Here is a 16,399-nt window from a genome sequence, read left to right as displayed (position 1 = left end):
CCTCTGCCCAGGAGGCACAGACATCATTAGCACTGTACTTCATGGCTCCTGTAACAGACCTGTTTCTGTAGCTTCCTCCCGGCGAGCCTAGGAGCCCCTGGAAAACAGGATTTCCAGCCACTTCTGTTGCATAGCTCTGTACTTAAGGAAGACTCTTCCAAGGAGTACACTTACAGTCAATTCAGATAGGATCAAGAGTCCTGCACTCAAATATTTGCCTTATGACTTCAGACAGGGAACTTGTAATGAAGTAGAAGATTAATCAATGTTAGGGTGTGTGTGTGTGTGTGTGTGTGTGTGTGTGTGTGTGTGTGTGTCCAGCTCATCCAGGGGCAGATCTTAGCACAGAACACACACCCACCAGGGAGCACCCCATCCATCATCACCCATCCACATCACCAGGGAATGAAAGTTCCCAAAAGAATGCATCACCCCTGTTGAGAATTGAAAGGGTCACATCCTTTGTGGGTAGAGAATTGCCTTGAACGACCTGTCACTTTCAAGTGGGAATAATCCTGCAGCTTGCAGTAGGAAGCAGCTTGCATTCATTCTTTCTTTTAGCATGTTCAGTGGGTAGGGCTTATACCCTCTTTGGGAGAGTATAAGTTATTTAGAAATTTATTGCTTGGGTCACATATACTGGGGAGCTTTCCAGGCACCTTTCCACTGCTGACCTCTACCTGCCCCACTGTTGTCAAAGGACATCTCGGTAGGACTTTAATCCCTGGCAATGAGATTGTTTGTTCTATAGCTCAGAGAATTTCTATAGGGCCGAGTGCTCCGTGCACCTTTTATTTAAAAATACAGGCTGGGGCTGGAGACATGGCTCTGGGGTTAGGAGTCCTGGCTGCTCTTCCAGAGGACAGGAAGGAGATAGCCGAACCCAGACCCCTGTGGTCACAGAGGCCCCAGATTGTCAAGTACTTGGGAACAGCACTCACTTCAAAAGCCAGCGTCATCTCCTTCAGGGGAGTATGAGGCCACACATTCCACTCACTGCCACCCAGTCATGCAGAAATGAAGGTCTGTACTCATTTCGCTTCCCTCATTTCGCCCTTAATCGTCTAAATTCCGAACCAATGGTAATGCAGCCATTGGGGAATTGAATTAAAGGCGATAAGCATTAATGGGAAGTCTCTATGCTTCACACCTGGCTGTGAAGTGCAAACAAAGGTTCCCTGAGGGTCCTGTATAAAACTGCATTGTGAGATGTGGGAGCAACTGTAAAAAGTTAACAGAGGCACAGAAGGAGGCTTCAGCTCCTGAGTGAGGTTATACTAAGTGGGGAGGTGGGGGAAGAGCAGGAGAGCCATGGGGTTGTGGGAAATGAAGCATGGCTCAGCAGGTAAAAGCGCTCCTGGCCAAGTGTGACAATCCCAGGATCCACATGCTGAAAGATAGGAAAGCTCACGAGTTGCCCTCTGACCTCCACTTAGGCATGAGGCCTGCTCAGTGCCCCCAACCACGCCCACAAATTTAAAAAGTAAATTCAGGGGCTTTAAAAAGAGTATATGATGATGAGTTCATTATTGATTATAACGCTATGAATAAGATTTGTACGGAGTTCCTTATTTTCCCCTGGCTTTTGTAAGAAAGTGTATGGCTTTGAATAATAACGGAGCTAGTTCCTCAAACATAAAATAGAAGTAAATTATTACCACAAAAAATAAGAAAGAAAATCTATTATAGGGCTGCATGATATCAGCAGACAATGGTAAATAACACTATGCTGTTTATAGTAACCCTGGCAGTTCTAAACACACGTAGATATCATGCAAGTTGTGCAATCTGTACACACTAGAACACACAAAATGCTGCTGGATAGAAAGACTCGATGAAATCAGGGGTGCATCAGCTGTGTGGGTAAGACGACCCACTGTGGCTAAGGCATTGGGTTTCCCTGATCTACTGATTTAACGCAATCACAACAGCAAATCTAAACAAGCATTTTAAATATAAACTCATGAGCTTATTCTAAAATTCTTACGGTAGATTAAGGGACCTATAATGGCTAAAACCAATTGGAGAAAAGTCACCCAAACTGGCAGAATGGCATTACCTAATATCATTAGGACATAGAGACTGTATTCGCAGAGACTCTGTTGTACTGTTGTAAAGACAGATAAATAGATTTGTCCCTTTCGTTTTTCCCACTTTTCAAGCAGAGGACTTTATGAGGCACCTCTTCCGGCTCTTCTCTGGGCTCCTTCACCACTTTTCTGTCTGCCTCAGCCTCCTCCCTCTCGTGGCCCCATCTATTCTCCCAGTCTTCACTTGTCAGCAACCTTCAGCCTCGCAATTGTGTTCCTGTGGTTATACTCACCCCAAGCCTGCTGTTTGGAGGTGCCATCATCTGCACTGGCCCACGGAATTTCCCAGTGTGATGTAACTATCGCCTGATGGCATTGTGCTGTCCAGTACCCGAATGAGTATGGGTTGCTTACAATGTGGCTACCGAGAAGTATTTTGCATTTTGCTCATTTTAACTAATTTCAGTAGCCACGTGCCCTCAGTGGCTACTGTACTGAAAAGTGTGGGTCTAAGTGTTCTTGTTCATAATCCTTACATGTGAAGCTATTATCTCATCCTGACTTGTCTTTTTCAAAATCAGATGGTAAGGGTTCTGTCTCTCTTATGCCGCTTCCTTTTAGTCTTGTGCCTCTGTGGTTTGATGACAGCCGCTTGCTTTGTCTTGAAGTTGGAAGTCACTGGTGGGAATACTGCCAAGGACCACAGTCGCATCTGCACACCAGAGGCAAAGTTCCACGCCATGTTTATCTTGTCACCTCATTGAAAACCCACTACTTTCCCTCCAGCTGTCCCCATCGCAGCCGATAGCGTTACCTTTCGGCTAGTTGCTGAGGAATGGTGACTTTCTCTCCCGTCTCCTCTCCCCTCTGCATCTTACCCCCGGGTTCAGTTGAGCAGCAGGGGTGTGTTGGCTCTGCCTCTGAAATGGATGCAAAGCATGTATGCAAAGCATGTATGCTTGTTTCCATCGGTGTTCACAGAGGCATTGATTGCCTGGCTCACTGCCATAGATCCAAACTGGTATGCCTCCCTTCCATTCACGTCCTCAAAAGCCATTCATTATACAGCTTCCAAAAGGCTCTTTTAGCAACCTAAATTTAATCATACTGTTCTATGCTTCAAGGCTTCCCGTGGCTTTCCACCTCAAAGACAAACCTCTGCTAGGTGGTCTACTAGGACTGTCGGCCTGGCCAACAACCTCCCGCATTCCCTGCTTCTTCACTCTGGCACTCTGAGCCAGGGACTCCCATCTCCTGCCTTGTTCACCTGAAGGGCTCTGTGCTTGTACTGTGAGCAAGCCCCTGCAAGCCTCCTCTAAACTGGCCTGTTAATTCAGGGTTCAGGTTAGAGGTCACTTCCTCAAAGGGACAGAACTCCTCTGACAAAATCTGTGTTCTCAGCCCAAGGCTGAGTTTGGAAATAAATGGCATATATTGTCACTGGCCCAAAGCACCCTCTAGAAGCAGACCTGGAGCCATCAAAGTGTTCTTGATTAGAAATCCTTGAGTCTTCCTGGGAAATCACTTAGAAAAAAAATTGGATTCTTCCGGGCAAGTGCCATGGCCATGTTTCCATATGGGGACACACATTGGGCTTGCTGCTTTTCCATACTCAACTGAGTAGCCAAATGTGCTAATTTAATGAATAATTTAAACAGGCATTTACACATATTTTATTAGTTAGGATTCTCTAAAAGAACAGACTGATGGGACCCATTTTAAGAAGGGGTATTATCAGACTGACCTACAGGACAGTCAGTTAGTGCAGAGGTGGCTGTCACAATGGCATGGCCAGAGAACTGCGCAGCTGTCCAGTCAATGGGGCTGGACGTCTCACAGCCCCAACCTAGTGCTGGAGTCCCAGAGAGTTCCTGGGCACTAATGGTTTTCAGTTGCTGCTGGAAGCCTAAAGAAGCTGGATTTAATAATGGCTGCAGCAGCAGGGGAGATGAACTTGCCAGTGAGAGTGAAGGCCAGCAGGCAGAAAGCAGAGTCTCCTTCTCGCACGGTCTTCAATGTGGCCTGCACTGGAAAGTGAGCTCAGCCTTGGGGCGGTCTTCCCACCTCTTATATTCTGAGTAAGAAGAACCCTTAAAGGTATTCCCAGCCATTTGGCTTTTAGTCGATTCCAGTTGTAGCCAAAGTGACTGACCACCAAGATTAGTCATCACATACAAGACAGTATCTTGAAGTGGAGATATGGGCTTGGTTTCTATAAAATTAAAATGAGGAGTCAGCCTGATGGCTCAGGGGATAAAGGCTCCCACTGTCAAGCCTGAGTTAGATTTCTGGGACCATTTGGTGGCAGGAAAGAACCAAACCCCCAAGGCTGTCTTCTGACCCACATGTTTGCCGTGGTCTAACACACGCACACATACACACACACACACACACAAATTAATTAATTATAAGCACAAATTTATTACTGAAGCATTTTAATCTCTGTGATCCACCTACATTGTGATCAGTTCCATAGAATTTGAATTCTATTTAAATGATCAAGTCACTCTTGTCTTGAGGGAGGCCTTCACTCTAGGGTACGCTGTTCCTCATGTGCTTTTTATCTTTGTGAAACTCTTATTAACACAGTAGAAAATTACCAGAGTTATTCACAAAGTAAATGACAGGGTTTCTGATTCTGATCTTGGATTTTTATCAAAACAGGAAAGTTATAGTAGAATACTTGACTCCTGCCACTCATTTGCATAACATTCATATACATAACAATTATTTGCACAAATAACATTTTTCAAAACAATGAAACAAAAATTGAATGCGCCAAATGCTGCAGGCTGCTTAAGTGGACTTGAGTGGACGGTGAGAAGCTGAGGTTTTCAAAAGGAAAGTTAAATACAAATGGGGAACAATGATGTTATTTCACCATGAAGATTCTTTAAATGACACAGGTGAACTGAAAGTTGAAACAGGGCTTCCGTCTTCCCCCTCTGCCGTCCACTGTCGGGGAGGGTGGGGATGAAGATGTGGGAGTTCCCAGGCCAGGCCGTGGAACCAGAGCAGTCTCCAGAGCGACTATCTGGACTGCGGAGAATTTCTGAAGTGTGCGGTTTCAGCTGTGCCGTTGTTTAAACTTGGAAAGCATCCGAGACGCTAGTTCTGGGGAGTTTGGCAGTGCTGCTGCCTGTACCCAAAGGACTGTGCAGCCATGTGCTTTTCGGAAGATTTTCACGCGGCCGGGCACAGCATGACGTGATGTCACCCGTGACAAGGTGACACGCTGTGATCTGAATAGCAAAGAACAAGGTTCACAGCAGCAAAGCCGTTAGGTGTGAAGGACCCTAAGGAGGAGACCAGTGCTGGCTTGTGTTTTCTAAATATTTAAGCAAAAGCACTTGCTGGTTTAAGCTAACAAAGACTATTAAAAATCTAATTGTGGTGGTAGTGGGCAAAGCATCATGAATTAAAGCTCACTATGGTTTAAGGCCAGAAAACAGTTCAGGGCTCACTGAGCCTGGTTGTTTATGGCTGCAGTTAGCAGGAGGACATAGGCAGAGAGCCAGGTTTCCACACAGTTAAACCATGATACCTCCATAAGATCAGTTGGTCTGTATCTGCTCTCGGTTGGCCATGCTATGACACTAAATTCTATCCTTCCTCACTGGCCACAAAGTACAGGTGGCTCGCAGCTCTGTCTGTACAAATGCAAAATGGGAAAAGGAGGTAACTATTATGTTGATGCCAGCTTAACATTTCAAACTATGAGATGAATGACAGCTGCTTGGTGGTACAAGCGGGAATTGCAGATGCGTGCTCAGTCTTCGGTGTGTGATCCCTCAGCAGATCACTAGGGCTGGGCTGTAGCTCAGGTTCTGGAGTGCTTGCCTGCCATGCATGAAGCCCTGGGTTTCATCCCAGCTCTGCATAAATCAGTCCCGGATGCAATGCGGAAAGATCAAGGAACCCCTTCCGTGAGTCTCTCCAGCATTTATTTTTAAATAAATTGAGATTAGAATAGAAAACAGAAGAATGTACAAAGCGGGAGTTTATTCTGTGAGTTTAAATGCAGGTGTGTGTAAGTACTGCATTGTAATGTCAAATGTGGTTTTTGTTTTGTTTGTTTGTTTGTATGACTTATAGAAAAAAAATCCCAATGATTCTTGGTATGTCCTAGAGAAGGGCTCCTAAAACTATTTCTATTAGCAGGATCTTTTCACACAAGAATTTCTCTTTAATCAGTATAATATTTATATTTATTCTCTGAAAATTTCAAGCACACACACAATGTATTTGCCTTAGAAAATTTTATACAACTCTAGTATATAAGTATTTAAAGTAGAAATATAGACAAAACACTCACTGGCAGTAAGTTAGAAACACATTTACAAATTATAAAAATTTTTATTTTAAAAGAAATCTTTGTTGTTCACATAGTTTTATCATTTATTAAAATAAGAACAATTTTTATGTTAACAAGGTACTTGTTTATTTTTGCAAAAAGAGGTAAATGTGGTAAAATATTTGAAATTTCAGGGTGAGAGCATTTCAGAACTTCTTTCCCAGAATTTGCTGGTATGACCCAGTGGTTCTGAACCTTCTTATGCTGTGACCCTTTAATACAGTTCCTTATGTTATGGTGACTCTCAACTATAAAATTATTTTTGTTTCTGCTTCATAGCTGTAATTTTGCTGCTGTTATGAATCATAATATAAACATGTGTGTTTTTTAGTGGTCTTAGGTAACTCCAGAGAAAGGGTTGTTCTATCCCCAAAGGGGTCTCCACCAACAGGCTGAGAACCATTGACTTGACTATACTCCAAACGCAGACACGTCACAAAATTACTCAGTACAAAATGGCAGAATTATGTTTAGAGCCATTTCAAAAATTGTTGTCCCAACCCTAAGCCAAAATTCACTGAAAAATTGTGTGTGCAAAACTCAAGTAAGCAAATCAAACAACAAGTTCTCTTAAAAAAATGAAAGCTTCCAACACCGTACAGCACAAGGATGTACTGATTTGATACTTCTGTGACGGACAGTAGAAATTATTAAAAGTCTTTTCTTTCCATAAGTCAGCCATTACGTTTCTCTAATGTCAGTGAAAACACTACAATGCAGTAGTGGTTGGTCTGGCCTGCGGGGCTTCAGGTGGCCTCCCCGGTCTTGTTTGTAGGACCAGCATGCACAGCCCAAGGTATATATGTTGTATGTTCTGAAGCAGAGCTGCAGTGAAGTCACGTGACACACCATGGCCAAGTGTCACCAGGAATGCCTAGGATTTATTCTACGAATGACCCCGCATTAATCTTGGGGGTTGTGTGCGGAAAACAGAGTTGATGACTGTTTCCTGACGGCCACCTTCAGCTGCACGGCTTTAGACACGCCAGGTCACTGCCTACGCTCTAAGCAGCTGGAGAGCACTGGGTTCTCAGCAGCAGCTGTCTCCCTTCAGAGCTCGCCAGAAGGGCACCTTGCCGCTTTCCATATCCATGCACCGGTCAGCAGCCTGTGACTAAATCCCCGTGCTAGGTCTGATACTCGGCTTTGGTCTAGCTTTGCGGTCTAGGGATATCTGTGACCTAGTTGGAAATGACAGAATCTTAGACCCTAGCCTGGTCTTACACACTTGGGATCTAGAAAATGCTCAGGTGTTGTGCATACACATGGTAAGGCTGAGCTCAGAAGTCACTCGTGCCTGGAGACCCACATGGATGATGTCTGTTGATGACAGTGACCTGTGACCTGGCTTTCTCCCTAGAGCATGGAGAAGGCGTTTGTGCTGTGAAACTTAAGTGCTTTGCCTTTTTCTAACACTTCCTTTGTTATTTTATCATTGGAGTTCAACACGTACAGCCAGATTGGTTCGCTGCAGCTGGCATCAGTGACCCTAAGCACATTCTGAAGCGCCAGTTTTACTTGTGTGGCCTCTTATATTAACTTCCTTGATGTCTCCTAGGAATTTATCAGAGAGCTGCTGTCCCGGATAAGAGGCATGAGGAAGCTGAGCCCTCCACAGAAGAAGAGCGTATGATTTTTGCAACAGGGTAGAAATCTCTCGGAGACGAAGAAAGCGACCTGGGATTTGGACTTCCGGATACTTTTATTAAATAACCATAGTTGTCTTTTACAAACAACATTTTTTGGTGTGTATGTGTGAGTGGGGGGGTTAGACATTTATTCAAAAGTGTTCCTTCTTTTGTTGTTTTCATTACTGTGACATTTTAACGGCAAAGCTATCACAACTTGGACTGCAGCCCAACCAAGAAGTATCAAGGCAGTTGCATCTGAAAGGATGGATGAGGCCAGGCAGGGTTTTCTGTAAGGACTCGGCAGTAATTTAGGATCTTATGACACAGGGAAGATAGTTTTCTTACAGTCAGTTTGATAAGACGTTTTTTAAGTTAAACTGTTGACTTAGATGTCAAAAAATGTCTCATACTTGTATATATCTACAAACACTAAGTTTAAAACAGGGACGTGAGTTCTATTTCATGGTGATGGAATAAGCCTATGCTTGTCCTGTTGGATGAGGTCACAGCACGTGTGTTTTAAGATGCCTCTGGGCATTCTTCATACAAATGTGGTCCACTGTCAGCATCCACTTTCTGCACCAAAGTGAAAAAATTTGATGTGTCCATTATAGTAACAAGCCATACAGCACACATGTTGAGTTGGTCAAGGGCTTCATTTACAGACTTTTATTGTTTCGTTGGTTGAGATGCTTTGCCAGGTCATGTACTTATTGCCTCATTGTGGTCTTTTAAGGTTTTATGAATTCTTAGTTTTGAAAACCAACCTGATTTCTAAGGAAATGCCCACAGTTCCTGAACAGAGTTTTGCTATGGAGAAAGGAAGTCCTGTGTGGCCACAGGCTCTCTGCTTTCAATGCAATACTGTGTATTATTATCTCTGTTGATGAAAGCGGGTCAAGAGGAAACCAACAGATGCATCTTCTTTCTTAGGGGTAGAACGTGGCCCCTCCTGTGCCTGGGTACTGTCAGTCCAGAATTGTGGACCGAGTATTGAGAAAATGGAGAGATGGGAAGGCCCCTCGAGACATTTGTTGGTTTAGAAGTGTGGCTTCACCTCTGGTTTCTCTCGGTGGTTCATGGTCCTAACTGTGACCTTGATTTCCACGTTAGGAGCTAGGTCTGAGTGCCTACCCTAGCCCCTCAATTACCAACCCTTTGGAGAAGATTTAAAATTCATATGGGATGTAGGCAGGGTGAAAGATGAGTACAAACGCTTCCTTCCAGCAAGCCCCTTCTGTCTCTGCCTGGAAACCCTGCCTGCTGTAAGAATTCTCCAAGTGGCCTTGTCTGAAGACAGGGATGGGGCAATTTATATCAAGGGTGCTTTGAACATATTTTATTTTTTAAAAGAACTATGTTTGTGAATTTTCCGTATACTGGCAAGCTTTTTGGAAATGTATTTAATTTTGTAATGTTTACCAATGATTTATTTACAAGCTATTTACTCAAATAAAGGGAGCTGCTTACAAGCTTGTTTGTGTGTGTGACTGCAGAACATGCTGGGGCATGTCCACTTGACTGCATTCTCTGCAGAGGGGGACGCCAAGTGCCCGTAGAGCTGGCCTCTCACTTTCCGAGCACTGCATCCGATGCTCTTCTTCGTTCTTCAGCAGAGGACCTGGCCGTGTTCTTGGACTGAGAAAGAAGTAAGATGAGCAATGTGTGCTCAGCCCTGCTGGCTCCTATTTCAGGCCTCCCCCAGGCTGTGCCCATTCATTTCGTCAAGACCCCCCGTTTCCCGTCAGAGGGAAGCCTGCAAGAAGCTTTATTTCCGTTATTAATAGAACAGCACACATGAGTCAGGAAAACATGATCTGTGTGGGGTTTCTACCAGGCTGAGCAGCACAAGTTCCCGGTCTATTTCAGCAGATGAGGCAGGAGTTCCATTTCCTCCCCAGGTCCCTTGTCCCACTTGTGCACACTTTGAACTTCCTTCCTGCCCTTGCTCAGTAGCATCACTGGATTTCCTGGGTAATCCTGCTAGCTGCTAGGCCAAATTCTTGGCTCCCATCCTACCCCAAACACTAGCCACCAAGCTTTTCTAATGCCTTCTAAGTCTGTCCATGGGGAGCCTCCTTAGATTGCTGCAGCCAACTTTGAACTGCCTTTTCCATGTCCAGTCTTGACTCTTTCTGTTGTTTTCACCCGATACTCAGAATGATTCAATCATTCCACTCTTATTTATTTAATATGAATCACAGGTCATTCACTTTGTATCCCAGCTATAGCCCACTCCTTCATTCCCTCCCCTTTCACCCTCCCTCCCTCATCTCCTCCCTTCCCTTTTCCAAGTCCACTGATGGGGGAAGTCCTTGCCCCCTTCCATCTGACCCTAGCTTATCAGGTATCTTCAGGACTGGCTGCAATGTCCTAAATCTGTGGCCTAGCAAGGCTGCTCCTCCCTCGGGGGTGGGGGAAGGTGAGTTCAACACCTTCAGAGGAACTGGCCCTTGCCTCCCCACTTCATTGTTAAATGAGCATTCATTGTTAAATGCTCATTGCCATTGAATGCTTGGGGTTTCTAGAATGTACAATGTATTTTCATCAAGGGTTTGTAAAATCTTTTTACCTCACCCTAGAACATCCATGGACAGGCTCTTTTGAGAGGGTTGGAACAGGTGCCCCCAGTCCTGTGGGAGGGGGTCATCCAGATGTTCTCCATCACAGCACACATCTGTAATGCATGACAATGCTAAGGCCCACATGTGGATCTTTCTGGTTAGGCCCTGGGGAGAGGAACATAGCTCAGCATCTACACCTCTGGCTGGCTTATCAAGTAGGCCATCAAGTGCTGACGATTCTTCCAGAAGATACTTTCCTCCTCTGCGAGGGCGGTGGTCCTGGGTGCTGAGTGTATGTTTGAATCACGTGGGAAGCTTAAACAACACCGGCCTCAGTCATCTCTGACCCCTACGTCCGCTAGGACCACAGGACTTGTTTTTCCAGCACTCCAGACTGAGCACCAATAGCTGAGTTGTACGCCAGTCAGCGTGCTGGCTTGAGGTCAGTCTCCACAATTTATACACTCACTGCAGGAGGCAGCCAGCACACAGACTCACTGGCTCTTCATCATGCAGGTGTCCAACCTCTGCTTCCCCAGAACAGTGGGAACTACAAATTCAAGTTTATGATGCATTTCCATGTATAAGCATTAGTACCTTAGGGCTAAACGCCTTTGTGCTTTATCTTATTTAATCCTGGCCTTAATCTCAGGAGGCAGGTTGCATCATCCTCTCTGTACATTTGAGAAAATAAGCTCAGAAGATTTGATGGCCTACCTAAGGTGATAATTAGATCTCAGAGCTCAGACTCAAATAGAAGCCTGCTGAACTCCAGTAACCCCCATGGCTCATGACCGCTGGACGTCCTGTGGGCCATCGCTATCAGGACCATTCACAAGAGTGAGATCACAGAGCTGCATCGAGGTGGTCCGGATCTCTGAGCTGCACGGCTTGGGATGGAGGCTTTGAAGATGAAGAGACTTCAGCCATTTGAGTTCCTCCTCACACCGGGGACAGGAGGCTTCTGCCTGCATCTAACCTCTGACTCAGAGCACTTACACTGCGAGCCGACACAAAGTCCCTGGATTCGTCTTACCATCGGAGCGAGAGGGAGCCGCCCATCTGTCCACTTGTTGGGAAGGCAAGAACATCCAGCTCAGGGAAATAAACCCCTGGAATGTGTAAGACGTTGGGTTTTTATTTATCACCTAAAGTCCCCTTAAGAGACTATCATATGAGCTTAGCAACAGTAGGGGAGAGGTGACTGGGCCTCACTGGCTCAGTCTTATACCATTATATGGTTTCATCTAGGTCTTTCCAAGGAAGCTCAATGGCTGGGAACATGAGCCATTGTCCATGCGGCTGCAGTTTAATAAGAGAACAGGCCTCAGGGCCTGCTCCGTATACCAGCAGCACTTTAATTTCACAGCAGGGTCTAATATCTTTGGGACCCCCTCTCTTGGCATTAGCCCTGGAAACCATCCGTTTTGGAGGTGGTTTCTTCCCTCTCACCGTTTCCTTTGACTCGTGTCTTTGGGTGTTAGGCTCATGACATTTACATGAACAGTCATTGAACTGTCAAGAACAGGGGGGTATGGAATGAAACTGTGGATAGCAGGAGCTATTACCTGTGATCTTTCCAAAAACAAGAATATTTGACAGGTGGACCATTCTAGAAGCCATTTTCATATTGGACATAAGGATATTCCCTAAGTTTTCTTTTCTTTTCTTTCTTTCATTCATTCTTTCTTTCGTCTTTTTTTTTTTTTTTTGTACTTGAATCCATTTTAATCTTAATGAGCCTGTAGAGTTCTTATTGAAAATTCCTTTGTGGTTTGGAGAATAACTTACTGTGAGTATATAAATTGCCTGTGAAAACTTGAGCATCTTCTCAGCCTCAGAGGCCCAGCTGCCCAGGCTCTGTGAGCTCCCTTCCACCTCAACCTCAGGAACATACTGAACACTTCTCCTTAAAGAGCCACGGTGATGCCCTCATGGATCAGAGTGTTTCTCTCTTGTCTCTGGTGCATTTTTGCCTGAGAATAAGTTGCTTTGTAGGACAAGTTTGCTTTCCACCTCCCTTCACTCTGCGTGCTCTCACCACGCCACCCCAGACATCGCAATCGTACACTCAGGTTAAAACAGCCACACATCAGGCTCCCCAGAACCTGCTTTTCTGGTACTAAGTCAAGTTTGTAAACAAGGCTAGGTTTGTCTTGATATATGCTTTTTTTTTTTTTTTCCATGTTCAGGCTCTTTCGGAGGCTAGCAAATGAAGTTGGTTGGACAGCTTTCTTTGGCCTCACCTTGTTCTGGTAGGTTCTGGAAGTGAATGGTCCTGGCAAGCAGCAAAGATTGGTTTACTTTCAAGAGAATTGCTGCAAACCCTCAATCCCACTTATATACTTGGGTTATTTGGGTTTTGTTTGTTTTGGTTGGATTTTGAGACAGGGTTTCTCTGTGCAGCCTTTACTGTCCTGGACTCACTCTGTAGATCAAGATGTCCTTGAGCTCACAGAGATCTACCTGTCTTTACCTCGCTGAGTGCTGGGGTTACAGGTGTGTGCCACCCACCATGGCCAGCTATTTTCCCCCAAAGATTTATTTAGTTATTCATTCCTTCATTTCTTCTATATACTGTGCTCTGCCTGCATTTGTGCCTGCACTCTGGAAGAGGGCACCAGATCTCATTATAGATGATTATGAGCCACCATGTAGTTGCTGGGAATTGAACTCAGGAGCTTTGGAAGAGCAGTCAGTGCTCTTAACCTCTGAGTCATCTCTCCAGCCCTATATACATGTTTTTAATTCCCTGCTACAGACATTAGGAGGCAGTTCTGCATGGATCCCTCTTGTCCAAGCAGAGATCATCTCTGTGTTGGCCCACCTCTTGGAGAACAATTGGAGCAAACAGCCTTGGAAATTAGAGGTGGCTCCCGTGAGAGCAAAGCGTGTGTGCTACTGCCTGTTATAAAAGGTCTGGGTTTCCTGAGTTCAGGGGACCCTGTCCTGCAGTGTAACCCACCACATGTGACATTTTTATAGGAATTGAGACTTCCAAAAGCTTGACACTAAAAATTCACACACACATACACACACACACTGCACATACCTCACTCACACATACCCCCACACACACAGACGTACACAGCACCGCTGTCCCCGCATCCTAAGAATTTATAGCAACCTGAATCCTTAGCATGAGGTAGGGAGGACAGCACAAAGAAGTTTCGCTCTGAATCTTTCTCTTTAAAATGAAGGAGCTAACAATGTGTTTCCCTACAATCCAGCTGACTCCCTCCAGGGTACATATTGAAAGGAACTGAAAGCAGCATTCGCAATGGCTAAGATATGAAAACCTACATGTCCATCAACAGACAAGGGAGAAGAACGAGATCCTGTCATTTGCAGCAAGATGGATGGAAATGGAGGCATTTTGTTTAGACAAACCAGGCACAGAAGCACAAGACCACAAGCTTCGTCACATGTGCAGAAACTGAAAAAGTCCATCTGAAGGAACAGAAACCGAGCTCAGGTGAAATCTAGCGCCACCACATCCGCTCCTGTAAGGTCCCTAAGTGAGCGGTAATGGTAGCCTGACACCCGCTCTGTCACACTCTGCTTGAGACTCAGTGACTTACTGTTTTTCTCTGTGGTTTGCTACCCAGCACAGCTTTTTGCAGAGCGTTTCTGACCCAAAAGTCCCTGAAGATAGCTCACTGATAAACGACAGGTGAGGTTCTTCATCTTGTAAATGTCATGTTGGGTAGTGTTTGACCACCAAAGCCATGATCCTAAGTCCATGACCAATGCACGTATTCTGTACTGTCAGTTTGTGTCTTCAGACAAGAGCGTCTAAAGACTTAGCCAGTTGCCTCGCTTTGTAAATGCAGTGAGCTTAGAAACCCTTCAAATGGAGGAAAGAGTGCTATAGCTGTTTTTTCTCCCCTGAATCTTATTTTCTGTTTCAGGCATTGCTTCCTTTGGAGCTGAAAATTCAGTTCACCCTGTCATTTTACTAGAAGTTTTTAAAGCCATGGTTTGTGTACATCTATAGGGTCCTCAAAATATTAAAACTGTGAGAAAAAAAATACAATATAGACATTGAAGAGGGAGTGGGAGGGAGAGAGGGAGAGAGAGCAACATGGAGATTATAAGCCAAAAGAAAAGCAACAAAGCATTCAGAGACACATGAATGACTGGGGAAGAGGAGACACACACAGCCTTCATGTCCTGAGAATGCCCACAGCTAATGCAGGTAAAGAACCAAGAACCATACTGGAAACTGAAAACATACACAGACACATACCACACACAAAGGCACTACACACACCACCACCACCACCACTACACACAGAGAGACACCACACATACACACACACACACACACACACACACACACACACACACACACAGAGTATGTGTTCACTATCCTAGGAACAGCTGGTGTGGAGCTCTGGGGCCTGTCCCAAAGTCCCAGACCTCAACCTGATTGGATTTCCTGTTCCTCCTTTCCCTCCCTCCTTCCCTCCCTCCTTCCCTCCCTCCCTTCCTTGCTCATCTTTAGATGCTCCACTTTGTCATGCTCCTTCTATAGATACAGCCGCACTCTCCATGACGCTGCTCCAGGAACAGGTACCGTCCGCCCAGAGGAAGGCCTGGCCAGGGTTCTCATCCCCCAGGCCTCAAAGGCACACCTGCCTACTGCAGTCTGAGTATTGACTCTCTGCTTCCTCCTGTCATACCGTCTCCCCACAGCGTCTCTGGTGGCCGTCCCCACCAGAGCCTGTTCCAACACTGAGCGCTCTGCTCCATTGCTATGCCCTTCCACCGTCATCCTCCCATCCGGCTCACAGAGCAAGCAAATTAAGACATGAGTGATGGACACAAGAACAGCCTGCATTTGTCCCTGGAAAAATAACAGATGCAGAAGAGGAACAATGCTGTGTCTTGATGAAGCCCATTTTTACACATTCTTTTATTTTTTTTGTAGCCATGCAAAGAGACAACACAACTGTGTTATATTTTTTTGTGAGAATTTTAACTCCATAAAGCACCGCATACCTTCTAGGAGGAAATACGCTCTTGATTGCTCTTTTTTTTACTCATGTTTTATCATTTAACTTAAGGTAGTGCTCTTTAATTTGTGGTTTTTATCTGGAGAAGGCCTTAAAGGTATTTATTTCTGCTGTCGGACAAAGCAAGTAGATCCTATAATAAATGCTAGCAACAGAAAGCAGCATGGCTTCTGTGCACACTCAGCCCTTCACCGCCAGTGATCAAGAATGACTCACGGTGGAATGAACAAGACGAAGCCGCATTTCTATGAATGCCCAAGCCTGAAAGCAGAAAACATGTAAGAGCTGAAATCCTCATTTTGTTGCCAAGAACAAAAATGAGACAGTATCGGCTCAATGAGGATTATCCAGGAAGAGCCAGACAGAAATGAAGGTGCTTTAAACACATAATAACTGATTCCATCTCCCTTGGACACTCACTTCATGACTAAGAGGCAAAGTAGTTTTTCATTGACAGAGTGTTGGGGGGAAAGTCCTCGGGGATTATTCATCAGTCACTGGGAAAGTAACGTCTGCTATGGAGTGGAAAGGGGGTGTTAAAACTGGCCTGCTGGATGCTCACCATGAGCTGCCTGAGTCTGGACGTCTCGAGGCCTCACCGAGGCTTTTAAAGGACCATGCGTGTCACAGAAGTCTCTCCAAGAAAGCAGGTGGAGCCTTCCACTCCACTGTGCCTTGTTTGGCTTTTAAGATGAGCCAGCCATAGCCCATGTCTCCCCCCAACTACCCCATCTCAGTGTGTGGTTCTGAGGCCAAGCTATACTGCCATAGATATTAAAAGAAAGACTCCATAAGTTTGTGG

At 45.2% G+C, this 16,399-nt stretch overlaps 1 protein-coding gene across 1 annotated transcript in view; it reads left to right on the top strand.

Moving 5' to 3' along the window:
- Ppp1r14c (protein phosphatase 1 regulatory inhibitor subunit 14C) overlaps positions 1-9,487 on the top strand; it is an 81,348-nt gene extending 71,861 nt beyond the window's left edge. The window contains exon 4 of the mRNA XM_021659965.2: positions 7,943-9,487. Within this exon, the coding sequence (XP_021515640.1) occupies positions 7,943-8,017 (75 nt within the window). The 3' untranslated portion in view covers positions 8,018-9,487. The remainder of the gene's footprint in view (positions 1-7,942) is intronic.
- Positions 9,488-16,399: the final 6,912 nt, after the last annotated feature.

Source organism: Meriones unguiculatus, chromosome 20 (assembly GCF_030254825.1).
Source record: "Meriones unguiculatus strain TT.TT164.6M chromosome 20, Bangor_MerUng_6.1, whole genome shotgun sequence".
Lineage (NCBI taxonomy): Eukaryota > Metazoa > Chordata > Mammalia > Rodentia > Muridae > Meriones > Meriones unguiculatus.
This window is presented reverse-complemented; position numbering and strand designations above follow the sequence as displayed.